The sequence below is a fragment of the Aphelocoma coerulescens genome, chromosome 25 (assembly GCF_041296385.1).
Source record: "Aphelocoma coerulescens isolate FSJ_1873_10779 chromosome 25, UR_Acoe_1.0, whole genome shotgun sequence".
NCBI lineage: Eukaryota > Metazoa > Chordata > Aves > Passeriformes > Corvidae > Aphelocoma > Aphelocoma coerulescens.
This window is the reverse complement of record NC_091038.1, coordinates 2,991,142-3,015,717: the sequence shown is the minus strand read 5'-3', so window position 1 is coordinate 3,015,717 and position 24,576 is coordinate 2,991,142. Positions and strand designations below refer to the sequence as shown.

Sequence of the window (24,576 nt, the reverse complement as noted above, 5' to 3'; positions counted from 1 at the left end):
GCGGTTGTTTGTGTTTGAAATTCAATTGCTCCCTCCCTCCGCCACCCCCCCCCCCCCCACCCTTCCCCTTCCTCCTCCTCCTCCTCTCCTCCTCTCCTCCTCCTCCTCCTCCTCCTCCTCCTCCCGGTGGATGCGCTCGGAGCTCGCCGGCTCGGCAGCGCTGCCTGGGCGCGCACACCCACCGCCCGCCCACGGGGCCGCGTGCGCCGTGCGCGGAGCCAGCCCCCAAAAACGCGAGCGGCGCCCGAAATGTGCCCGGCTGCAGGTGGCCCCGGGGGGGGGGGGTGTGGATGCTTCCAGCCGCGATGTGTCACGAGGGAGCGGTGACGCGCCCGGGGTGACACCAGAGGGACGCCCCACGGCTGTGGGCTCGGCGTGGGGCGAATTTGGTGATGCGGCGTGCGAAGTCGATGTAAAGCAGCGGAAAACGGGCGTGAGCCCGGTGTAAGGCAGTGCAAAAGCAGCGTAAAACAGCACCGAAATGGTGTAAAAACACGTAAAACGGTGCATAACTATAATGTGAAACCGTGAAGAACACGTGTAAAACAGTGCAAAACCAGTGTGAAACAGCACCAAAATGGTGTAGAACGCTGTAAAACAGTGCGAAAACAGCATAAAATCGCGTAAAACGGTGCAAAACTGGTTTTAAACCAATACAAAACAGGGCTGCGTGAGACAGTGTAAGCCTATGTAAAAAGGGTGCACGATTGCTGTAAAACAACATACATGGAGAAACCATGTAAAACAGTTCAAAACGTGCAAATCAGTGTGAAAATGTAAAACCATGTGTAACTGTGCAAAACTGGTGCAAACCAGTGCAAAGCCAGTCTAAACCCATGTGTAACAGGGTAAAACTGGTGTAAACCAGTGCAAAACCAGTGTAAATCCAGTGTAAGATGATGTAAACCCAGTGTAGCAGCATCCCTAAAACCCACATCCTGGCTACAGCTGAATACGTGATGGGAGAGGGAGGTCAGCCTTTGAAAAGAGAGAAAATCAAGGCTTGGGAGCGTTTGGTGCCCACCCAGGGTCCCCTCGGCTGAGCTGCCCCATTCACCCCCAGCAGAACAAAGAATTTTTCCTTAGAAACCCCCTGTCCTGCAGAGCCTGGGCTGGAGCTCCCGGAATTGCTCAGGGTGCAGGGGAAATCTCTGGATGCCTGGGTAGGAAGTCTGGGCCCTAGCCAGCCTCGGCGTGGGGTTACAGGGTGACAAAGTCACCAGGGGAGTAAATAAATCATCACCTTGGTCCCAGTGTCAGACCAAACCTGGGTGCTGCTGTCCCTGTTGGGGTGAGGGGCTGCAAGCTGGGCCCAAGCAAATACCTGGGATTAAATTAAACACAGATTAAGTCGTTCGCAAGACCAGAACCTCCACCCTGACCTGGCAGTCGGGGCTCCTGGGCTGGGCTCTTTTCTTTCCAGCCCCGTGTGCTTTCCTTGGCTTAATTTCTGCTAGCAAGCTGCAAAGTAACACAAATAAATAATCCTCAGGGTCACAGCTGACAGCAGGATCCTGCTGCCTCAGGGTGAGACCAGTCTCAAGGAATCTCCACCTGCAATGGAAAAATGGACAAAGGCCGAGGGAAACAAGGATTCCTCCCTCCTTCTGCACAGCAAGAGCCAGACCTTGTTTAAACTGAGTCCCTCCTCTCCCTGCCAGAGTCCTTGTTGATTTTCCTTGGCAGAGGATGAGGGCTGCCTTGTATTAGAGCTTGGGGTGGTTGAACCACTCTGTGCTTCTCAGGGCATCACCCCTTTCCCTTACCTAAATCCTAAAAATTTAAAAACCCAGACACTTAGGAGGGAGAGAAAAAAATCTGCCAGGAAGATCCCAACCAATCCCCAGGACGATCTTTATGTTCACTTCCAGCCCAAACTATGACTCTGTTTTGCTGGGGAAGTGACAGCAACAGTGGGCCTGATCCACAAAAATCCCCGTCTCCATTCTGGTTTCCTTTGGATTTGTAGAGCGGTTTGGTGGAGCTGTGAGAGGGCTTTGAAATGCTCTGGGGTTCAGCCCCTGTGATGGGGGTTCGCTCTTCAAGTGGCCGCACTCATGTGTGTGACAGCAAAGACAAAGTCTTGCTGTTTCTGGTGGATATGGAACCCACATTCTCAGGGAAAGGGGTTGCTGAAGAGAGGCTGATACAGGCGGGACTTTCTGAGAGCCAGACCAGTTCCGTGGCCACAGGGACACCTTCCTTCTCCTCGTCCTCCTCCTGAGTGTCCTTGTGCTGGGATCGCTTGGCTTTGCCCTCCCAGGTCACAGCCGTGTAAGGAGTGGGGGAAAACCTAACTCGTGTGTCCCAGCTCCTGGAATCCTCCCGTGCCTGTCCCTCCCGCTCCCCAAGGCCTCAATGCCTATTTTTAATACTGTATTTTTAACACTCCTCAGCCCTCCAGAACAGGCCAGGAGGGGTGGGACGGGGCACGTTGGCTGGATTTCACACCGTTCCAAATGACAGAGGGTTCGGGATACGCTCCTCATTTATCTCAATTTTGCTTTAATTACTTGTGCCGGTACTTCACAGCAGCTCTGCAAATCGCTTCCCTGGGTGTTGGGGACCCAAATTCGAGCCCAGCTCACTGCTTATTAAGGCCAGAACGACCCAGAAGGAGGTCAAAGGCGTCAAACCGAAAATCAGCAAAGCGCCGGAGGGATAAACCAGGTCCTGGCCAGGCCTCCTGCATCCCAGTCCAGCAGCTTCCGCTGGGGCTCACAGCACTGATCCTACCCCAAACTACCCCGGGATGAAAGGATGGAAGGCAGGGAGAGCCCCCGCAGACTCCCGGTCTGTATTCCACAGCGACGCCGCACCGGGTGCCGGGGACACACCGGGAGCCTCAGTCCCAGCTCAGGGCTCGGTTTGGCAATGAATCGAGTGGCCTGGCGCGGGTGGGTTGGGCCCTCCCGCCTCCTCATCCTCGTCTTCTTCCTCATTCTTATCCCCATACCCGTCCCGTTCCGTCCCGTCCCCCGGGGCCTTCCCGCATCCCCCCTGTGCCCGGGCCTTGTCCCGGTCCCGCCCGGGGGTCCCACCGCGTGGCACCACAGACTACATTTCCCGTGGTGCCTCGCGGCGGGGCACATCGGGAGGCGGGCGCGTCGCTGCTCGCGCGGCACGCCGGGAGTTGTAGTCCGGCGTCGCTGCAGCGCGGGCAGCGGGGCGCTGCCGGCAGCCATTACCGGGAGCGCGGAGCCGCCGCCGTCGCCTCGCCTCGCTCCGCGGCCCCGCCGCCGCACGGGGAGGGGCCGCCATGGCGGCGTAGCCTCGCCCCCGCCCGCCCCTTCCTCCCCGCTGCGGGCGCTGAAGGCGCGGCGGCGGTGCGGCCTAGCGCGGAGGGTGGATCCCCGGCCTCGCGTAGCGGCTGCTGCCCGCGAAGGGCCGCCCTCCCTGGGGCCATGTCCCTCGTGGCCTACGCTAGCAGCGAGGAGGACAGCGATGCGGAGGAGCCTGCGGGCGAGGAGGAGGAAGCCGCCGATTCTCCCCCGGCCGCAGCCGAGCAGCCCTCGTCCCGGGGGCTTTTCGCCGCGCTGCCCCCGCCCAGAGCCCCCGCCGTGCCCCCGGCGTTCCTCATGGGCCCCCCGCCCGCCGTGAGCGGCTTCGGCAGCGCCCCGCCGGGGCAGGCCGGAGCCGAGAGTCCCCCGGAGCAGGCCGCCAGCGGGGACGGGGCCGCGGAGCCCCCCCGGCCGAGGGGGCTCCTCCTGCCGCCCCCCAGGAATGCGGCCACCGCCGCCTCCCCCCTCAGCCCGCCCCCCGCTGCCTCCCCCGGGGCGGGTTTGGGCCTCCCCAAGCCAAAGAAGAGGACGGAGCCGGTGCGGATCGCGGCGCCCGAGCTGCACAAGGGGGATGTGAGTATGGAACAAACCCCCTGCTCGAGCCCTTCGGGGGTGAAACCTCCCCCCGCGGGTCTCTTCCCTCGTTCCCTCACACCGAGGTACCGGGATCTATTGTTGTGTCATCCACGGGGAGATTTGTCCTGGCTGCCTGCCCTAATCCTAAAGCGCTTTGCAGAATTAAACTGATATAGAAACCTTATTTATAATCATAATGCAGCCAAACCCAGATTATCTGCACCGTTCTTTATTCGTGGAGTTAACGAGTTGATGATGTGGAGCTGCAGGGCGTTGTAGCCCGAAAAAGTCTTTTGTTTGCTGTGCAGGTGATAGATTTTTTGGGCAATTTATTGCTTGTTTATCTAAAGGCTTCAGGCATCATCCAAACTTATAGGTGACCATTTCCCTCTCATTTTGTGTTGGGTTTTTTTTCGTGTGTGTGTGTGTTTACTGTGCCTTGCAGGGCTTGTGAACCCAGACAGTGAGAGCAGGGAAAGGCAGGTCCCTGTCCCCCTGGTTTTTAACTCGGGATCCCCACTGAGCAGGTTTCATCCTCTCCCCACTGCTCATTTCCTCTGGGACAGCACTGTCATAGAATCGTGGATTCTATGTGGGTTGGAAGGGACCTTAGAACTCATCTTGTTCCACTTCCCTGCCACGGGCAGGGACACCTTTCACTGTCCCAGGTTGGTCCAAGCCCTGTCCAACCTGGCCTGGGACACTTCCAGGGATGGGGCAGCCACAGCTTCTCTGGGCAGCCTGTGCCAGGCCTCAGCACCCTCACAGAAGAATTTCTTCCTAATATCTCATTTAAACCAGCACTTGGAATCCTGGAGTGGTTTGGGTTGGAAGAGACCCTTAAAACTCATCCTGTTCCACACTGCCCACAGGCAGGGACACCTTCCACGAGACCAGGTCACCCCAGCCTGGCCTGTTGTCATGTGGAGGTGACAATCATGTCGCTGGTTTTGGCGTGACAGGAGTGCCTGTGGCTGTAGGAAGAGCTGAACTGGAAGCTTGGGGTCATTTCCATGGGGACAGGTGGCTCGAGGAAAGATTTGTAAACAGTGTCCATTAACAGTGGCCTGGCAGCACTTTGGGGGAGCCCAGAGGAAGTCAGTGCTGTCGCTTTGCTGGAAGAGTCTGGGGGGGTCAGGGGAAGAGGGGGGAAGGACACAGGTTCCCCATCCCTTCCTGAACCACCCTGCTCCCGGTGACCATCCCAGTCTGGCAGATTCCAGAGCCGGAGCTCTGGAGGTTCAGCCTTTGGGACAGAGAGGTGAGGGATATCCCAGCCCATCACAGCCACTTTTCACCTACCTCCTTGCAGCAGTGTGGTGTGATTCCAGGCAGCTGGAGCGAACAGGGATTTGTTCCTGCTTTACCCCTCTCCGTGCTCTGCTGGGTGGGCTCTGACCACACATCCTGCATGTTGTTGGTGTTGAGCAAGTGAATGTTGAAGGGACAAAAAGTACCTTAAACTGGAGCTGCTCTGAGCAGTTCCCACTTGGGATTCCTGGAGGTCCCCTGACCTGTGACTGACGTCCTCAGTTGTTCCCTCTTTCTCCTTAAAATCCCTCCCATCGCTGTAGTTCATCCCCTGGAGATGCTCCAGGGCAGCTGCAGTGTGTCCTCTCTCCCAAACCAACACGTGGGTTTAAGGTCACTCCCAGCTCTCTTTGTTTACACACATTCCTTGTCTTTCCCTGGTTTATGGGTTGGAGGTAAACTGGCACAAGCCCTCAATCCTTGTTGCCTCTTCCAAGTTCTCTGAGGAGCCATGAAATTATAAGGATACTTAGGGCCTTTGCTGTTGCCAACCAGGCTTTCCACTTGAATTTTAACTGGATATTTGGCAATTCCGGCATTATTGGGAACAATTCTCTGTATCCCTGCAGGGAAGTTTACACCTTTTGTGTGGTTTGTGCTTCCCCTCCAGTAACTCTGTTGCTGTCTGTCCCTCTGAAGGAGAGCCCTGACCTGCTGCTGTGCACCTGGAGTTCTTCCATCTCTTTGGGTTTATTTTCCTGGGATTTATTAACACAACTTCTTTAGTTTACCATCTCAGGTTGTGCTGAGCTCTGGTTTTCTCTCTCAGTCAGATTCAGAGGAAGATGAACCAGCAAAGAAGAAGAATACTCTTCAGGTAGGTAACAAGGGCACTCAGTTAAACAATTGTCACGGGAAAAAGTGTTGTACTGTGACCAGTCTTGGGCTTCCACTTGCGTAAATCATCCACTCTGATCACCTCGTGGCTATAGGGATATTCCTGAAATCCTGTGGGTTTTCAAGTCCTTTTTTTTGGGCAATTTCACCAATTTGAATCTTGGCAAAAGAGGCATTAATTTGGGAATTGGGCAGATATTTGCAAGTACCCCATTTCCCTTCCAAATCCCCTTGGCCTTTTGTGCAGTGTGTTCAGAGTGGCCAAGCAGCGGGAAACCCACAGGTGGTGTTAGAACTGGGGGGGATGATTGTCAGGAAGTCAGGAAAAGTGAATAATCTCACTCTTTTCTTTCTGTGGTGCGTTTGTCCTGCATGGGCCTCACCAGGGACGCAGCGAGGGCTCCGGCTTGTCCGCTTTGCTTCCTCAGCCCAAAAACATGACAGTGAAAGAGACCAATCGGTTACTCCTGCCCTACGCCTTCTCGAGGAAAGCAGGAGAAAACGCTTCCGACTCCAAGCCTGCCAAGGCCCCAAGCTCTTCCTCCAAAGCCAAACCCGTGCCCAAGCCGGCCGTGCCCACAACTCCGTCCCCGTCGGCGATCAAAGCCGCGGCCAAGAGCGCGGCGCTGCAGGTAACCAAACAGATCACCCAGGAGGAGGAGGACAGCGACGAGGAGGTGCAGCCAGAGAACTACTTCTCCTTGTCCGACAGGAGCGAGCCCAGTGCCGCGGGTGCCGAGCCCTACCTGTACCCCGGCACGGGGGGGTCGGAGGACCCTCCGCCCGGGACAGAGCCGGAGCCCCAGTTCCAGGACGCGGCCGCTAACGCCCCTCTGGAGTTCAAGACGGGCGCGGGCTCCAGCGGAGTTCAGCACAGCTGGGCACCCAAACCCGGCGAGGACTACGGCAGCCACCCCTATGGCCAGTTCCCCCCCGCCTACGGCGAGCCCGGGAGCTACTACCAGGTGGGTTCACTGGCCGGAGGTGGAGTGAGGGGCTCTGGACAGGTACTTGAGCGAGGGGCTCAAGGTAGTTACTGGGTGCTCCTGGGAATCCAGCCCTTTAGAGCTACTTGGGACATGGGGCAGGGAATCCAGCCCAAGATACCCAGGACAGGGAGCCACAGCACTGGGCACAAGTGGATATTCCTATGGCATGAGAGCTCCAGATGTTCTTTGCTGGACAGATGTTTGACAGGTGCACTCCTGTGAAAATGCCCTGGATGTGAGGGTGCAGAGTCAGGGCTCACTGGAGCTCGTATCTGAGCCCAGGTTGTTTCTAATAATTCATAGAATCACAGACTGGTTTGGGTTGGAAGGGACCTTAAAGCCCATCCAGTTCCAGCCCCTTCAGTATCCCAGGCTGCTCCAAGCCCTGTCCAACCTGGCCTGGAACACTTCCAGGGATCCAGGGGCAGCCACAGCTTCTCTGGGCAACCTGTGCCAGGGCCTCACCACCCTCACAGGGAGGAATTCCTTCCCAATATCCCATCTAATCCTTCCCTCTGGCAGTGGGAAGCCATTCCCCCTGTCCTGTCACTCCAGAGCCTTGTGAAAAGTCCCTCAAAGCATTTGTTGGTTTGTCCCTCTGATGGAATTGGCCCACGGGACAGGTCCATGGCTCAGTGATGCTCCAGGATTGCTCTCGTGACCAGCTGGTTTCCCTTTCCCTGCCAGGATTACTACAGCAGCGGGTACTACCCAGAGGTGGAACCAGCCCAGGCCCCACCGCAGGAGATGAGCACCGACTCCTCCTTCATCGACGACGAAGCGGTTGGCACTTCATTGTCTGTCCCCCTGTGGAATTTGGCTCTGAGCTCTGCCAGAACACAGGAGCCCCTTGGCAGCCACGGCCCTGCCCCCCAGCACGTCCTGTGTTTCCCGTGGCGTGGACTGGGTGGTTTTTCTGGGGGGGTCTCGTCCTGTGTTGTGGACATGTGTGGAGTCCTTCCCACAGTCTGCTGGGATCCTGCTCCAGCTGGGTCTGCAGGCCTGATAAGGATAGGATAGGATAGGATAGGATAGGATAGGATAGGATAGGATAGGATAGGATAGGATAGGATAGGATAGGATAGGATAGAATGGAATCAGTTGCTGAGGTTGGAAAAGGCCTCCAAGACCATCAAGTGCAATCATTCCCCAGCACTGCCAAGGCCACCACTAAACCATGTCCCCAAGTGCCACATCCACACGGCTTTTAAATCCCTCTGGGGATGGGGACTTCACCACTGCCCTGGGCAGCCTGTGCCAGGACTGGACAACCCTCTGGGTGTAGGAATTCCCTCTATCCAGCCTAATCCTTCCCTGGCACCACTTGAGGCCATTTTCTCTTCTCCTGTCCCTTGTTCCCTGGGAGCAGAGCCTGACCCCTCACTGGCTGCACCCTCCTGTCAGGGAGTTGTGGAGAGCCAGAAGGGCCCCCCTGAGCCTCCCCTCGTGCTCCAGCTCCTTCCCCAGCTCTGTTTGCTTCTCTGGACACACTCCAGCTCCTCAATCTCTTTCTCGTCATGAGGGGCCCCAAACTGACCCCAGGACTGGAGGTGCCTCAGCAGTGCCAGCACAGGGGATGGGCACTGCCCTGGTCCTGTGGCCACACTGTGGCTGGTACAGACCAGGTGAATGTGTTGGCAGCAAAACTTGAGGTTTTTCTGTGGCTCTTAAAATGAGAGACTTGGGACTCCAAAGGTCTCCTGATCAAATCTGGAAGCAGGAGTAAATGCTGTAGGAAAATGAGATTATAACCTTCATGCTAAGTAGTTTTAGATACTCTGATGTACAGCAAAACAAAATTCTCTGAAAGATCATAACTCTGGCTGGAAAACTGTTGCTGTGCCTTGAGTCAGGTCAGTGTTTGGTGTAGTTCCAGCTGTTCTGTTCTTCCTTCAGTTCAAGCGTCTGCAAGGCAAGCGGAATCGTGGGAGGGAAGAGATCAACTTTGTGGACATCAAAGGTGACGACCAGCTGAGCGGGGCCCAGCAGTGGCTGACCAAATCCTTGACAGAGGAGAAGACCATGAAGTCATTCAGCAAGGTGGGGTGGAGGGTGAAGGCTGGGGTTGGAGCCTCTGCTCAGTGCCCACATCAGCCCCATCTGGAGCTGTGGTGGGTGCTGGGCAGTCACCAGGGAGGGAACAGGGACCTGGTAAATAATGACCTGTGGGAGACCAGCAGAGCTCCCCAGAAGATGACATGTGGGTGGGGAGGGCCAGCCAGGAAGTGCTTCAGCCAAAGGAATCTGCGGTTTAATAGGGAACAAATGCTGCTTGGGATGACTGCGTGCAGGCCCTTGTCTTGGTTTGCTGTCCAGGGAAGCATCTCTCCAGGCTGAACACTTCACCTCTTTCTGCTTTCTAGAAAAAAGGAGATCAGCCCACAGGACAGCAAAGGAGAAAACACCAGATCACGTACCTGATCCATCAGGTGAGTGGCCTCCCTGTGGTGTAGGAGCTGACCCAGGCAGAACTGCAGGGTTTGATGCTTGGCAACACGAGGCTGGGCTGGTGGAGCTGCTCCTCCAGCAGCTGGGGACCAGCAACTGTCCCCGAGAACCCCCCGAGTCCCAGTGAGACCCGGTGGGGCCAGAGGTGAATCCTGGCCCTGAGGGGGTCCCAGTCCTGAGCTTTCGGCTTTGCTTTGCCCTTCCTGCATGTTCCGAGGCTCTGGGATCCTGTGCTGGATTCTGCCCCAGGGTTGGCGAGCCCATCCCCACGAGAAGCTGCTTTGCAGCATGAATGAAATGCCTGTGCATCCCAATTAATCCAGGCCTCTGTCAGGATGATTGTGCTAACTCCTGTAACGAGGCTTCTGGCTGAAGGGCTCCGTAATCTGCATGAGCGGGGCCGGAGGAGGCCGGAATGCTGCTGAGTCACTGAAACACGGAGGGTAACAGCATCCTCTCCATCTCTGCAGGCCAAGGAGAGGGAACTGGAACTGAAAAACACATGGTCTGAAAACAAGCTCAGCAGACGGCAGACTCAAGCCAAATACGGATTCTGACACATCTGTCCTGCTTTTTGGCTGGCGTCCCGGGTGACCTGCTGTGTCCGGTGTCTCCTGGCCTCCGGGAGGTCAGCCAGGCCCCCAGGACGGGGCTGCTCGGCGGGAGGGAGGACACTGCGCTCCCTGGCCTGGCAGGAAGAAGGGTCATTGCAAGCCGGTCCTGAAACTCCACCTGTAATCCCTCCCCTCCCTCCTTGTAAACGATAACGTGGAAGGTTCCGATCAGCCAAGGACGGTCCCAAGGCACCGCAGGGAACGTGCTGGGTGTGAGGCTCCAGCTCCTGTCCTGAGGGAGCAGGCTGTTCCTCCTGACGCCAGACCCTTCAGCAGAGGCTCAATAAACTCCCAATTCCCACTTTGATCCTCTCTTGGACTTGCTGTGAATTGAGAGTGTCATTTTCCTTTCTAGAACACGGTGAGTTCCAAGATCAAGCCTGGCTTTGGAATTTTTATTTTGTCCTTGCCTTTAAGATGTCCTCACAGCTGCTTCCTCGTGTCCGGGCCTCTCCAGCACTCCTCTCATGCCGATGGTTTTGATATCCTGGTTTCTAAGTTGGTGTTTTTGCTCAGGGCTCCACAGCCTGAGCCGAGCTGAGAGGACACCCCTGTGCAGGTCGGAGCCTGTGCCAGGGGAAGCGCTGCACGTGGAGGGGAGGTTCTCCTGCCTGGCACACTCAGGGCTTTGGGATACCCTGAGCCGTGTGTGCATGTACATTGTCCTTCCTTTTTCCCCCTCTTTCCTCCTCCCCCAACCCAAGACCTACTGTCGTGCCCCAGGCTGTTCCCAGACTGATCAAACTGAGTGTCCCAGTGTCCCACGTGCGGCTGGCTGGGAGTGAGCGCGGCAGTTTCCTCTGGGCAGACACAGAGGAGAGCTGCCAACTGTACTTTTTATTTTCCAGCTTGTTTGTATCAGTTCTGTTTCAATTAAGTGTTGACTTTACTCTCCTGGCTGGGAAGAGGAGACTGCCCAGCCCTAACTTCTTCAAATTAAACCTTTTTTTTTATTTAAGGAATTCCATCAAGGTGATGTGACTGCAAATCCTGTGCAGCTCTGCTGGCCCAATCCATGGATCCAAATCTCTGTGGCATCACTTAGTTGTTCACCAAAGCAAGTGATGCCGAAATGAGCAGAGAGCTGGCCTGGTTATTTAGTTTATATTCCCACCACTCCAGGTTTTATTTGTTGTAACCACAGCTCAAATGGCCAATATTTGTTATTCTGATAAGAAAAACTCCCAAGAGGTGGTTTTTCTCCCATGTTACCTCTTAAAAACAAGCAAACCCCCATGACTGAAGTCTTTTCTTAGAACATTTTAAACTAATCTCATTTTTAGTTTAGTTCCCTGGATGTTTAGTACTTTGCAGAGCCCGTTTTGAGTATTTGAATGATCAGAATAAAGTTACTGTTGAGTAATTTATTCATATCTTGTATGTACAGTGAAATCCTCCCAGAAGAGATTTGGTAAAGGGATTTATTTTTAAATGAACCCACCCAGCCCCGTTTCCATCACAAGGGGCTCGGATCCTCATCCAGGTACCCTCTTGGCCCGGGGAGTTTGCGGTGTGGAGCACAGCCTGTGTGGGGGCTGGAGCTCCCAGGTTCCCCTTCCCACTTCCCGCTGGGCTGATGGCTCAGGTTTAGCACCAAAAGGAGTTCCAAGGGCTCGTGCTCTGCTTTCAGCCTTCTAAAAATAACAAAATTCAGGTTTGTGAAAAGTCAGAAGTGATTTTTCCTGGAGACAAAACAGCTACAATTCCCCAGCCCTCTCTTTTCCCTCCGAGCCGGGGCTTTGGCCATCCTGGCTCCCTGCTCCTGTTGAGGTGGCAGCACCACCAACACTGCCCTGCACCACCAACACTGCCCTGCACCACCGTGGCTCGGGGTTGTTCCAGCCGGGGTTTGTGCTCCACGGGGCAGCCCTGGGAACACTGGTGTCATCCCAAGTTCTGTGGCTGAGGAAGCAGGCAGGGCTTGGAGCGTGGGCTGCAGGCTGGGGAGGTTCAGCGTAGCCCTGCCTGCAGCATCACTCCAGTTTCTGGCCAATTTAATGTCCAACAACTGCATGCACCAACTGTGCCGAACTCATCCCTGTTTTTCCTGTAACAGCCTTTTTTGCCCTCATTTTATTAACAGAAGTCTCCTGGAATGTGTTCATGGGTAAGGTAACCCTGCTTCCCCCTGCTCCGGGCTGGGAAGCAGGAAGAGCAGGGGCTTCCCACGGAGCAGATCAGCATCGCTGGCTGGGGCCAACAGCAGCTTTGGACCTCTCCTCGCAGGGCTGAGGGCTTCCTTCAGTGAGAGGGAGGCTGAAGTTCCTCCTGCCTGGGAGCCAGGTCTTGTCCTGGGCCCACCTGTGTGGGTGCTTAGGGACAGTCCCCAGGCAGCTGCTCGTACACGTTCTCGGCCATGGCCGTGGTTTGCTGCTCCCTGTGTGTGCTCCGGCTGTACACGGGGTCATCCAGCTCCAGGGCAGGGTTCAGAATGACCTGGGGAATTTTCAGGGAGAAGGTGGATTTGAGAGCCAGGAAATAGCACAAAGTTGTTCTTTCACTCTCCCAGCCCTTGGCTTGGCTCAGGCCGTGGACCCAGTTTTTGCAAGGGCCTGGAGTGACAGATGAGGGGGAATGGCTTCCCACTGCCAGAGGGCAGGGTCAGATGGGATACTGGGAGGGATTTCTTCCCTGGGAGGATGAGCAGGCCCTGGCACAGGGTGCCCAGAGCAGCTGTGGCTGCCCCTGGATCCCTGGAAATGTCCCGAGGTCAGGCTGAACAGGGCTTGGAGCACCCTGGGCTAGTGGAAGGTGTTCCTGCCCATGGCAGGGGGTGGGAGGGGATGGGCTTCTTTCCAACTTGAACCATTCCAGATTTCCATGCTTCTCCCTGTGCTCCTGGTGTGGAGCAAACCCTGATCCCCCAGGCTCCGGGAGGCCTCACTCGTGTTGGGGCTGAGCTCTAGGGTGATGACCTGCCTTGGGGACCCACCTCTGTGCCCGTGCTGGAAGCTCCTCGGTCCTTCCTGTCCGTGCTGGGCGCTGCCGACAGCTGCCTCCTCTTGCAGTCCTGGCTGGAAACGCTGCGGAAGAGCCGGCGGTGGGGCCGGGGTTTGAGGGGCAGCGTGGAGAAGGCGTTTTGGGGTGCCACGGGGAGCCGAGCGGGCGGATCCTGCCGGGCCAGTGCCACCTCGGAGTAGATGTTCTCCTCGGGGCCGGCGCGGCGGCTCCAGCCCCGGGCCATGGCATAGAAGGGGATGGGTTCCTCGGGGCCGGGCTCCTCGGGCTCGGGGGGGCTGGGGGCGATGTCCTCGCGGGGCTCGGCGTAGACGTGGAAACACAAGAGCTGCTGGTACTTGGCCTCGGGGGGCTCGGGGCGGGCGGCTGCTCTGTGCACCTGGGCATAGGCAGCCTCGGGCGCTGCCGCGCTGCTGGAGGGGCTGTGCGGCCCCTGAGCCGCGCCCCGGGCGCTGGTCTTAGCAGGGAGCGACGGCGGAGCACCGGGAGCCTGGGGGAGAGGTGGGACAGGCTGGAGGTGAGGGCTGGAAGCGGGTCCGTGGTGGCTGTGACTGCGTCCCCCCGCCCCGTGCCGCCTGCGGCTCCCGTCCCTGGGAAGGTGCCTCCATTCCCTCTCCCCCATTACCTCCCTGCCGGAGCCGCCCTCGGCTCTGGGGAGCTCCAGGGACATTGGGTTGTAGTCCGGGAGCTTTGCTGGTGCTTCGCTCAGTGGGGAATGTGCAGCATCGCTGCCAGCTGAGGGCTGCGCCCGTCCTCGGGGCTCGTCTTTCTGCAGGGAGAGCAGAGAGGTGTCGGGATGGGTGCGCGGTCAGGGCAGACCCAGCCGGGTGCTGGCCGCGGGCTGGCTCCTTGCTCCTGGTAGCCCCAGCGTGGCTGCGGTTCCAACCCCAGCTTTCGTGATGCTTGGACTTCCCTTGGCTTTATTCCCCAGCTTGGGAAAATCACCCTGTCCGCGCAGCCGGAATGACTCCAGGGCTGCAGGGGCTCTCGGGGGCCGGGACCTCACCCATCCACACGGCAGGGGCACGGTGAGGAACTCGTGGTACGGCGTGACGGGGGCCGTGGCGTAGTGCTGCAGCAGCTCGGCCAGCTCGGCGTGGGCGCTGCGCTCCCCCAGGACCACGTATCGCCCGTCCGGCAGCTGGTCCAGGACAAAGTGCCGGCAGCGATCCCTGCCCCTGGCGGGAGAGAGGGTGGCATGGGCACAGCGGGCGGGAGGGGACCGAGCTCGTCGGCCCCTCCCTCGGGCAGGGCTGGGTCCCTCACCTGTAGGAGAGGACGAAGCCGACGGTGCTCTCGCTGAAGCGGACCAGGAAGCAGCCCAGGGGCTGATTCTGCAGCAGCTCTTCTGCTTCCCTGTGGGAAGGGACACTGAGCCGTTCGACCTCATCCTCTTCGTGTGATCCGGGGATCCAGCTCCCAGGGGTGGGGACACTGACCCTGTTCCCCGCCTTGGCCTCCCCCTCGCTCACCTCCGGCTGATGAAGCCGTGGAACCACGTTGGGAGCTCCCCCTTGGGCCCCAGCCTCTGGGCTTGTGTCTGCTCAAACCACAGCCTCGTCCGGGCACGCAGGGCCACCTGCTCTGGCCGCGGGTCCCCCTCAGGCAGGGACTGGGCTGGCGGAAGTGACCAGAAGCCTGGAGGGACCTGGAGGGAAGGGGACAGCACTGGGGGCTCAGGTGAGGACGTGCCCCAGGGATGTTCTGCTCCCTGCACGGGGCTCCCAGTGCAGCCAGTGAGGACACGGCCCCTGAGAGCGTGGGGGCACTGGGATGGTGAGCTGGGCTCATGTCCGCCCTCATGTCCCCATGTCCTACCCTGCCACGTCTGTTGTGGTGTCCCGGGGACTGCTCTGCCCCCAGGGGCTGGATGGGGGTTGTGTTGGGTGCTGGCTTGGCTCTGGCTGTGTTGTCCTCACCGAAGGGCTTGAAGGTGATGAAGAGGGGATGGTCGTCATCCATGGGGTCCCCTGTCCCAGGAAATGGGGAGAAAAAGGCTCAGGGGCAGGGAGGCCTCCTTTGTGGCCCCTCACTGCCTGTAGGGCACTGGGGAGTCTGGGGGCTCCAAGACACCCCCCAAAGGCCCTGCTCTCACCAACAACCTGGGTGAGCATCACCTTCCCCTTGTGCTCCCCAAGCTCAGGCTCATCACCCTGATCCCCCCCCAGGGAGACCACCCTGGGTCTGCACGATGGGAAGGGACAGTGACCTTGGGACCCCAGAGGAGAAAAGCCCTGGGGACAGTGCTGTGGGTGGGGAGGAGCTGAGGGGAAAGCATGAGAATCCTCCAGCCCCTCTGAAGTCCCCGGGGTGTCAGGTCAGCCCTGGGAAGGGGAGGGAGAGGCTGAGCAGCTCCCAAGGGACCTTGAGCTCGACCCCAAGCTGCCAACACCCAGCAAAACAATGCTAATCCCCAGCAGATGCTTGAGGGGGTGGAAGATGCTGGGGCTGGTTGGATCTGGGAGGCAAAGCTGAGTCAGAGGAGTGGGTCGAGGCTTGTCTGAGAGCAAGGGGAGCCACCAGGAAAGGCACCCCAACTCCACCTTTAACCCACGGCAGTGCCCAGCCTGGCCCTGCGCCCTGGCAGGCAGGGGAAGGTGAGGAAGAGAAACAAAACATTCCAAACTGCAGTAACCCAACTCGGGGAGTGCTGGGGAGGAGAATTTGGGTCAGGTCCTGCCCAGGCATGGCCAGGCAGCTGGGGACAATGCCACTATCCCCAGCTCGCTGTGCATCCCCCAGCTGGGTGGGGGTCCTGGGCAGGGGTGGTGGGCCCATCCCTACTCCCCCATCCCAGCACCTCGGCCTCGGTGGGGCAGCTCGGGGGGATTTGCTCCCTGGGGCAGGGTGTGTCTCTGAAACCCTGCACTCCTGAGGTGGGAACAAGTCAGAGCAGACTTGAAATGGGCTGAAAGCTTTGCTCTGCAAGACATTTCCGGGCTGGACTTCCCCCTTTGGAAGGGTGTAAGATCTGGCTTGAAGGGTTGGTGTGGGTAGGGGACCCCACTCCCTCCCTCTTCACCCCATCACCGTGCCCTTTGTCCTGCCTTTGGGCAGGGGGAACGTCCCTGCACCACCTGGTGCTGCCCCATCCTGCAGCCCCTGCTCAGGGATCACTCCTGGGCCTTGCTGCAAATCCAGCCACAGCCCCAACCCGCAGCCCACGCTCCTACCTCTGCTCGGCCACGTGGGGCCCTGGGTGCCGGTGGCCGGAGGCGACGCAGTGGGCAGGGGGACGGGCAGGGGGACAGGCAGGGTGGGGCAGCACCGCTGCCCTGCTTGTGCTCCTGCCTCTGCTGCCTGCGACAGGCAGGAAGCAGCAACCGAAGCTGCAAGAACCTTCATGTGATGGGGAGACGTCACAGGAAGATGGCATGGTGGCCCTGGGGTGACATCCAGGTGCCACCGGCAGCTGGCTGGGCTGTGGCGAGGAGGGGACTCTGACCACCTGCCCACTGGCACATCCGAGCCTGCAAAGGTGTCTTTGTCCCTCCTGTCCTCATGCCGGGACCTGGCACCGCTGGGCACGGGGACAGCAGAGCTCGGTGGGGACAGCGGGATTGGTGGTGCCAGGATTCGTGAGCCAGGATTCAGTCCTGGCATGGTGGAATCCAGCACCATGCCTCTTCCTCCGACTCTGGGTGCCAGAGCCAGGCACATTCCTGGGCTGTCCTGGGGCATCAGCGCTGCGGACGCCGCTGCGGGGAGCAGCAGCCGAGCTGCCAACGCTGCGGCTCTGCCGTGTGCCCGCTGCCGCTCCCGCCCGGGTGGTGCCAGGCTCCGGCTGGACCCACGGCCAGAGCGGTGCCAGCCCGGCTGCGCCCCAGAGCTTGCAGGGACTGGGGATTAGCGCAAGGATTTCGGGCTGGGTCCGGCTCATCCGTCGCTCCGGGATGGGGATGGATGCGCCGTGCAGCGGCTCCGCGAACCCCGGGGCGGGGACGGCGCCCGGTGCCCCCCAGCAGCCCCCGGCACTCGGAGCGGCGCCAGCCCCGGCTCTCTCCACCTTAAGAAACCCGTCCCTCCCCAAAACCTTCACAGCCTCACACGTTTCCCCTCGCGGTGTCAGCCAGGTTTCCTGTTTGCAGCCCTCACCGGCACATCGCAAGGGGGGAGCGCCGGTGAGAGGGACATCGTCTGCCAGCGGCTCATCCCGGAGTGCCCCGGCCACTCCTCAAGGAGCTGAGGCTGGAACCACCAGGAACTGTTCCTAAAAGGCCTTTTTTTGGCTCCTCTTCACAGCTGGGGGTGTTATCAAGAGCCCGCGGCAGGAGGAACGCAAAGAGCTTTTCTTGTCCTGAGCCGCTGTGGCCAAACCCTGCCCCAGCTCCCCGGGGATGCCGCCACTGTGAGGCACAGCCTGGCGCTGCCGGGGTGCTGGAGGAAGGCTGGAGCTGGAGGTGAGGGGTCCCAGGTCCCCAGGACATGCCGGGCTCGGGGGCTCTCTTGGCTGGGGGGGTTTTGGGGTCCAACGGGGCTTTTTGGAAGTTGGATGCCGACCTGGGAGCTCATTTTCTGGCAGGCTTGGTTTTCCCGATGAGTGACTGCAGGACATGGTGGGACAGGAAACTCTGCCCCCCGCAGCCCCCGCGGGTCCAGCCCTGCCCAGGAGCTCAGCGGTTGCCACCGGGGGCCACCCGTGCCTCAGTTTCCCTCCCTGCAAAAGCAGCACAGTGCAAGGGGGTGTCTGGCAAGGCGTGGGGGAATCAGCTGCTTGTGTCCATGCCCAGGGGACAAACAGACGCACTGTCCCCCCACGGACTCGTCACATGCCCGGGGATGCTGGCCCGGCTCCAGCTGCAGCCGCCCCCGTGCACGTCCCCGCCCGGGGACCGGCCAGTGCCGCGCCGTGCCAGGGGCCAGCGGTGCCTGGCCGGGTGCCCCCACCAAGCCGGGGGCCCAGAGGGCAGCCAGAGTGGGCAGTGACTGTCCCCTGTGCTGGCTGGCTGGGGAGCGAGGAAGAAGCGCTGCTGGATGTGGAGGAAGGCTCGGGGAGGGTAAGGGGCCACAGCTGGGCTGGGAGTGGGAGAGACTGAGGGGGAACTGGGCTTGGGGACCGCTGAGTGTCCTTTAGGGCCCCGGTGGGGGGATGGAAAGGGTTCCAGCCCCTGTTTGGGGCAGGCAGTGGTGCAGCACAGCCCGGTGGGGCCGGGAACTCACTGCCAGGCTGCGTCCTGTGGTGTGCCTTCATCCTCAGGGGCTGTCAGCCCCCTCCAGAACGCCCCTGGGTTTTCCTGGGGAAGGGCCCAATTTTGCCACCCTCATCTCTCTCCTGCTGGCCTCGGACCCGCAGCCCAGGAAACCTTCTACTCCTGGGGACACACAACCGGGGTCACGGAGGTGGCCCCAAACCCGGGGCTCGGAGCAATATCCCGCGTTCTCTGCTCCTGTTCTGGAGCATCACCCCATTGTACAGATGGGGAAACTGAGGCACGGGGGGGGGGGGGGGGTGGGTCTCGGCGTTGAGCTGCTCTGAGTGAGCCGAGAAAGGCTGGTTTGTGGTTTGGAGCTGCCGGGTGTGAGACACGTCCCCACCTCAGCGCAGCGATCGGGGGGGCTCTGCCGGGTGTAGGCAGGCGCCTGTCCCCTCCAAAGCCCCTCTCCCCACGGCGGGGGCTGGATGCCAGGTGCCGCTCTGTCACTGCCCTCCTCCCCTGCACAGGGCACGGGGAATAGAACAAAAGGCTCCTGGGTGCGGATGAGGGCAGGGAGGGGTCGCTCACCCATTAACCTCATGGGCAGAACAGACTCAGCTCGAGGAAATTAATTGCATTTATTACCAATCAAATCAGAGCAGGATAATGAAAAGTAAAACAAACCTTACAAACATCTTTCCCACCAGCCCTCCCTCCTTCCTGGGCTCTCCCTCCTCCCTCCAGTGGCGCAGGGAGACGGGAATGGGGGTCCCGGGCAGCTCAGCACAAGTTGTTTCTGCTGCTGCTCAGTGAGAGCAGTTGGAGTCCTTGCCCTGCTCTGCCCTGGAGCCCCTGCCTTCCACGGGAGACACTTCTCCCACGGGACTTCTCCCACGGGGGTCCTTCCCATGGGCTGCAGCTCTGCCCCAGCTGCTCCAGGCTGGGGCCCTTCTCCAGGCTCAGTGCCTCAGGAACTGCTCCAGTGGGGGCTTCCCGGTGGTCACAGCCCCCTTCGGGCATCCCCTGCCGGGCTGGGGGCTCCTGCAGGGCTACAGGGGGGTCTCTGCTCCCCAGGGACCCCCACGGGCTGCGGGGGAGTCTCCAGAGCCTCTCATGGCCCTCCTTCCTCCCTGACCTTGGTCTCTGCAGAGCTGTTGCTCTCACACATTGCTCTTCTCTGCCCGCAGCTGATTCTGCGCAATCGCTTTTTTCCCTTCTTAACTCTGTTCTCCCAAGGCGCTGCCGCCGTCACCGCTGGGCTCGGCCTTGGCCAGCGGCAGGTCCAGCCCAGAGCCAGTGGCATTGGCTCTCTTGGACATGGGGGAGGCTTCTGGCAGCGTCTCGCGGAAGCCACTCCCGTTGTCCCCCCGCTGCCAGGACGTGCCATGCAGACCCACTGCACCCCCTCACCCTGGGCCTTCTTGTCTTTGCAGGGATGGCCGAGGGTGGCCAGGCGGGGGTCCCGGCTGGGGGGGGGCCGAGGGGTGCCCCTGGCAGCACCCAGGTGAGCCACGGCCGTGGGTGTGTGTGTGGGGGGCACTGCCAGGGGGCTGGGAGTGACTGGGCAGGGCTCTCATGGCCGAGCTCACCGTGGTGCTTTCATCTGCTCTTAATTCACTTCTTTAAAAGAAACCCCAAATGTTGTGTTTTCTCTGCATTTTGCACCCCTAGCACAGTGAGGGACAGGGAGGCTGCTGTCACCCCCTCTCTTCCTGCCCCTGCCCCATTTCCAAGCCCCCTGAGCAGCTCCTGCAGGTCCTGGTCAAGGGGTGAAAGTCTCCAAGCTTCCACGTGCTGAAGGAATTCAGTGTGAACTGGAAGAACTGGGCAGGGCCTGAGCTCGGTTGCAGTACCAGGCACCTGGGAGTTGCCCTTCGAGTGTGCTGGGGGGTCGTGGTGCTCCCTGGGGTGGGGGTCCCTGCACCCCCAGGCGTGCTGGGGGTTTCTGGTTCTCCAGGGGATGGCGGTCCCTGCACCCCCAGGTCTGGCACGTCACCGTGCCCTGGCGGGGGGCTGAGCCAGGTCCTGGTGCTGCCCCACAGGATGTGGCTGAGCCCAGGGAGGATGCGGGGAGTGAGGGCCTGGCAGCCAGCCCAAGCCCGGGCAACGTGGAGGACATGTATGAGCTGCTGGAGAAGCTGGGCAGGTGAGCAGGGATCCGGGCAGGTGAGTGGGAATTCAGGCAGCTGAGTAGGATCTGGGCAGGTGAGTGGGAATTCGGGCAGGTGAGTGGGAATTCGGACAGGTGAGCAGGGATCCGGGCAGGTGAGCAGGGATCTGGGCAGGTGAATGGGATCCGGGCAGGTGAATGGAATCCGGGCAGGTGAATGGAATCCGGGCAGGTGAGCAGGGATCCGGGCAGGTGAGTGGGATCCGGGCAGGTGAGTGGGATCTGGGCAGGTGAGTGGGATCCACCGTGGGTGAGCAGGCTGCAGGCAGGTGAACACAGTGCAGGCAGGGCTCCAGGCAGGGTAAAAGTGGGGTGCAGGCAGGGATCCCAGCTCCACCAGAGCCCCAGAGGTGCCCGGATTTCTGGGTTCTTCCCCCGGCCTGGGGTCAGCCCAGCAGTGCCCCAGCCCAGCTCTCGCTGCAGCGGCCACTTCGGCGTGGTGAGGCTCTGCCGCGAGCGCAGCACCGGCACCTTCTACGCCGCCAAGTTTGTGAAGACGCGACGGTGCTGGGGCAGCCGCCTGGGGCTGGAGCGGGCGCAGGTGGAGAGGGAGGTCGCCATCCTCCGCCAGCTCAATCACCCCAACATCATGCGGCTCCACGACCTCTTCGCCAGCAGAGCCGAGGTGGTGCTCGTCCTGGAGCTGTGAGTTTTATTTCCCTCTTTATTCCCCTTTTTCCCCCTTCCCCCCCACCTTTTTTCTCCTTTTTCCCCTCTTTCCCTCCCCTTTTCCCCCCTTTATTCCTCCCTTATTCCCCATTTCACCCCTTTTCCCCCTGCTTTTCCCCCTTCCGCCCCATTTTTCTCCCTTTTCCCCCCTTTCCTCCCCTTTTACCCCTTTTTTTCCCCCTTCCCCCCCCCTTTTTCTCCCCCTTTCCCTCCCTTTTTTCCCCTTTTCCCCCTTTCTCCTGGCTGCGGCAAGGGGAACCCCCTTTTCACGCCACGTGTTGGAGGTGGCCGAGCTCCCCTGTCCCCACCCTGTGCAGGATCAGCGGTGGGGAACTCTTTGACTTCATTGCGGAGAAGGAGATGCTGTCAGAGGAGGAGGCCATCGAGTTCCTGGCGCAGATCCTGTGTGGGGTGGAATACCTGCATGCTCGCCTCATCGCCCACTTCGACCTCAAGGTGCCCACAGGGACCCCCCCATCCTCGCTCCCTGAGGATCCAGGGGCTGCCAGGCATCTCCAGAGCCCTGCTCCCATCCTTGCCAGCTTCCCAGGGTGCTGCTGCACCCCTCGCCACCCCTCCATCACCCCGCTGTGCCCGGCCCTGTTCCCACAGCCCGAGAACATCATGCTGCAGGAGAAGGACGTCCCCAAGCCCTGGATCAAGATCATCGACTTCGGGCTGGCGCAGCAGCTGGAGGATGGCATCACCTTCAGGAGCCTCTGTGGGACCCCCCAGTACATCGGTACAGGGCTGGCACATCCCGGGGGGTCCCTGCACAGCTCTGCTCTGGGGGTGCAGCTGGGCTGCTCTGGGGGGCCACAGCAAGGGGACCCCTGGGGTGGTGGCGGGACCCTCAGGCATGCAGGGAGGGAGGTGGCAGGATGTTCCTCTGATGTGCCACCCTGGCTCTGTGTTTGCCCCCAGCTCCCGAAGTGATTAATTATGAGCCGCTGAGCCTCGCGACCGACATGTGGTGAGGAGTCAGGACCTGGGGGCAACAGGCTGAGCTGGTGGGTGGGGAGGGGCCCCCCTGGGTGCCACAAGGCATGGGGGGGGGCCCAGGGAGGGCAGCGCCTGACCCCCACCTCTGACTTTCAGGAGCATCGGAGTCATCACGTACATTCTGTGAGTTTGGGGCGGTGCTCCCTGTGGCTGGGGGAAACTGAGGCACAGGGACACTATGGGTGCTGGGGTGGCCGAGCTGGTGCTGTGCTGGCACTCAGTGGCTCTGTTGTGTCCCCACAGGCTCAGTGGCCTGTCCCCCTTCCAGGGTGAGACGGATGCTGAGACCCTCTCCAACGTTGTGGCTGGCGCCTACGAGTTTGAGGAGCGCTGCTTCAGCCAGACCTCTGAGATGGCCAAAGACTTCATCCGCCAGCTGCTGGTGAAGGAGCCAGAGTGAGGCCCCATCCCTGTCCCTTCCATCTCCCTCCCATCTCTGCCCCCATCTCCACCTCTGTTATCTCCACCTTCAACATCCCCATCCCCATCGTCATCACCTCCATCCCCATCATCATCACCCCCATCCCCATCTCCATCCTATCCTGTCTCCAACCTTATCTTCATCCCCACCCCCACCTCCATCATCCCCATCTCTCTTTCCATCTCCACCTCCACCTCCATCTCCATCTCCATCTCCATCTCCACCTCCACCTCCACCTCCATCTCCATCTCCATCTCCATCTCCACCTCCATCTCCATCTCCATCTCCATCTCCATCTCCATCCCATCCTTATCTCCATCCCATCTCTATTTCCATCTTCATCTCTTCCACATCTCCATCCCCATCATCTCCACGTCCATCTGGTTCCCTTCTCTGTCCCCACCAGCATCATCCCCATCTCCCCATCCCCATGGTGGATGTGTGGGGCAGGGACCCCCCTACCCCACCTCCTCCTTTGTGCCGCAGGCAGCGCATGACAGCAGCCGAGTGCCTGGTCCACCCCTGGATCAAGGTGAGAGGCACAGGCAGGGGATGGGTGCCGGACCCCTGGGAGAGGGTGGGGACACGGTGCCAGTGCCGTGTCCTTGCCCCCGCAGCCCCTGAGCAGGAAGCAGGCGCTGAACCGGAGCCGTTCCTCCATCAACATGAGAAACTTCCGCAAGTTCAACGCTCGGAGGAAGTGGAAGGTGAACGGGTGCCCGGTTGTGGGGTCCCCTCACCCCTGAGTGCCCTGGGGAGCTCAGGCTGGGCTCCATCCCAAGGCTGGCTCCATCTCAGGGATGGTTGTAGTGCTGTGGTGGGGGGGGTAAGAGCTGGGGAGGGACCCCCCACCTCGGACCCCCTCCCCTCCTGTCCCCCAGCTCTCCTACAACACAGTGTCCGCCTGCAACCGGCTGTGCCGCACGCGGCTGCTCTGCGACCTCGGGAAGGAGGACGAGGAGCTGGTGAGCCCCCAGCAGCCCCCAGACCCCACCCAGCACGGGCTGGGGAGGGGGGAGAAGGATTTGGGGAGTCTGTCTCAGTTTCCCGCTATGGCAGCACCCTCTATGCTGCAGGCCCCCTATTTTGGGCAGGAGAGGCAGAGAGTGGGACCCCCCTGTTGCTGGGATGGGATGAGGGAAATGTGGTGGGGGGCTTGGCCAGAGATGGGGGCATCGGATAGGGTGGGGTGCTGTGCAGTGGCTCTGCGATGAGGGCTGTCGCCACCTGGGGTGCCCTCTGGGGGGGCTCTCTCTCCGGGGGAAGCGCTGTGCGTGCCCTGCAGCCCCCCTGTGCCCCCAGCGCTGCTGTGAGAGCGACCAAGAGGAGGAGAGGAGCCCCCACACCGCCCTGCTGCGCCGGCGGAGAAGCAGCTGCTCCTGAGCTCCTCCAAAAAAAGACAGGACCCCCGCGAGAGGAGCCTTGGGGGTCCCCTCATCGCCGCATCCGAGGGGGCGGGAGCACTGTCCAGCCCCAGTGCTCCCAGTTCCATGGTGTTGGAGGGTCCCTGGGGCATCAGGACCCCGCTCCTGCCCCCAGGCTTTGCTGCAGTGGAGCTCGCGCTGCCCCGGGGCTGGGACGCTCCTCCCTGCTTTGTCCTAATGAGAAAAATAGATGTCACCTCTTCCTCTATCCTCTTCTGCTTCTCCTGCTTCTCTTTCCCCTTAAGGGCGGCTCGTCACAGCCAGGCAGGTGCTGAGTGCCCGCAGCTTCCTCCCTCACTGCAGGGCTGCTGCTCTGTGGGGACCCCGGAGCCGCGGGGTCCTGGCACCCCAGATTCACCCCGTGAGGCAGAGTGACCCTTAAGCCGTCCCTTCTGTGCTGCTCCGGGGGGTCTCCATGGGCTGCTGGCTGCTTTCCTGGCGTCCCCTTGCCAGAGCAACTTGGATCCTTCTGCTCTGGCTGGGGAAACTGAGGCAGGAGGCAGCTCTTCCTTCCCACCCGCTCCGGCGCGGGGGGGCCGCCCTGTTTTCCCCCTCTCTATTTCCCAAACATGCCCTGGCCCTGGCCCTGACAGTTGTCAGGCTAAATATTTTGTGTGCGGCAGCCGAAAACAAAAGTGAAGGGGCCGCAGGGTCCGGGCAGGGTCCGTGGGGGCCCCCCCTATCCCGGCGTTCCCCGGCTACCGGCCGGACACGGCGAGCGGGACCCGACACGGGGCAGCA

General features: G+C 60.4%; 3 protein-coding genes across 4 annotated transcripts; 2 read left to right on the top strand and 1 right to left on the bottom strand.

Moving 5' to 3' along the window:
* Window positions 1-3,147: 3,147 nt before the first annotated feature.
* PRCC (proline rich mitotic checkpoint control factor) lies at window positions 3,148-10,368 on the top strand. The gene is made up of 7 exons (XM_068995482.1): window positions 3,148-3,854; window positions 5,938-5,985; window positions 6,392-6,970; window positions 7,682-7,777; window positions 8,891-9,034; window positions 9,358-9,423; window positions 9,913-10,368. Exons 1-7 carry the CDS (start codon window positions 3,405-3,407, stop codon window positions 9,997-9,999), a joined length of 1,470 nt encoding a protein of 489 aa, XP_068851583.1. The 5' UTR covers window positions 3,148-3,404; the 3' UTR covers window positions 10,000-10,368.
* Window positions 10,369-11,502: 1,134 nt separating this feature from the next.
* Window positions 11,503-16,300, bottom strand: SH2D2A (SH2 domain containing 2A). Its single transcript, XM_068995485.1, has 8 exons — window positions 16,188-16,300; window positions 14,833-14,984; window positions 14,487-14,662; window positions 14,281-14,370; window positions 14,021-14,192; window positions 13,640-13,783; window positions 12,989-13,504; window positions 11,503-12,492 (listed from the first exon to the last, which is right to left on the bottom strand). The coding sequence occupies exons 2-8, from the start codon at window positions 14,974-14,976 to the stop codon at window positions 12,370-12,372; spliced, it is 1,365 nt and encodes a 454-aa protein (XP_068851586.1). The 5' UTR covers window positions 14,977-14,984; window positions 16,188-16,300; the 3' UTR covers window positions 11,503-12,369.
* Window positions 16,301-17,075: 775 nt separating this feature from the next.
* On the top strand, window positions 17,076-23,880 carry LOC138098741 (death-associated protein kinase 2-like). Of its 2 annotated transcripts, XM_068995483.1 has the most exons (14): window positions 17,076-17,135; window positions 17,257-17,414; window positions 19,583-19,653; window positions 20,192-20,295; window positions 20,743-20,964; window positions 21,306-21,444; window positions 21,601-21,730; window positions 21,913-21,961; window positions 22,087-22,113; window positions 22,234-22,386; window positions 22,898-22,943; window positions 23,029-23,118; window positions 23,293-23,376; window positions 23,714-23,880. In XM_068995483.1, exons 3-14 carry the CDS (start codon window positions 19,585-19,587, stop codon window positions 23,792-23,794), a joined length of 1,194 nt encoding a protein of 397 aa, XP_068851584.1. In that variant the 5' UTR covers window positions 17,076-17,135; window positions 17,257-17,414; window positions 19,583-19,584; the 3' UTR covers window positions 23,795-23,880. The 2 variants fall into 2 exon arrangements, with proteins under 2 accessions (XP_068851584.1, XP_068851585.1); XM_068995484.1 differs by lacking the exon at window positions 19,583-19,653 and having other exon boundaries at window positions 17,109-17,414.
* Window positions 23,881-24,576: the final 696 nt, after the last annotated feature.

What these genes read in the sequence shown, in the direction of transcription:
- LOC138098741 (XM_068995483.1), top strand. Translation starts at nt 19,585, where the DNA reads ATGGCCGAGGGTGGCCAGGCGGGGGTCCCGGCTGGGGGGGGGCCGAGG. An exon ending in AGCCTCGCGACCGACATGTG is followed by an intron (nt 21,962 to 22,086) that starts GTGAGGAGTCAG and finishes TCTGACTTTCAG; the next exon opens with GAGCATCGGAGTCATCACGT. An exon ending in GGAAGGAGGACGAGGAGCTG is followed by an intron (nt 23,377 to 23,713) that starts GTGAGCCCCCAG and finishes CTGTGCCCCCAG; the next exon opens with CGCTGCTGTGAGAGCGACCA.
- SH2D2A (XM_068995485.1), bottom strand. Translation starts at nt 14,976, where the DNA reads ATGGATGACGACCATCCCCTCTTCATCACCTTCAAGCCCTTCGGTGAG. An exon ending in TGCCCCTGCCGTGTGGATGG is followed by an intron (nt 13,784 to 14,020) that starts GTGAGGTCCCGG and finishes CTCTCCCTGCAG; the next exon opens with AAAGACGAGCCCCGAGGACG. An exon ending in CTTCCAGCACGGGCACAGAG is followed by an intron (nt 12,493 to 12,988) that starts GTGGGTCCCCAA and finishes AAAATTCCCCAG; the next exon opens with GTCATTCTGAACCCTGCCCT.
- PRCC (XM_068995482.1), top strand. Translation starts at nt 3,405, where the DNA reads ATGTCCCTCGTGGCCTACGCTAGCAGCGAGGAGGACAGCGATGCGGAG. An exon ending in AGCCCGGGAGCTACTACCAG is followed by an intron (nt 6,971 to 7,681) that starts GTGGGTTCACTG and finishes TTTCCCTGCCAG; the next exon opens with GATTACTACAGCAGCGGGTA. An exon ending in CCTTCATCGACGACGAAGCG is followed by an intron (nt 7,778 to 8,890) that starts GTTGGCACTTCA and finishes TTCTTCCTTCAG; the next exon opens with TTCAAGCGTCTGCAAGGCAA.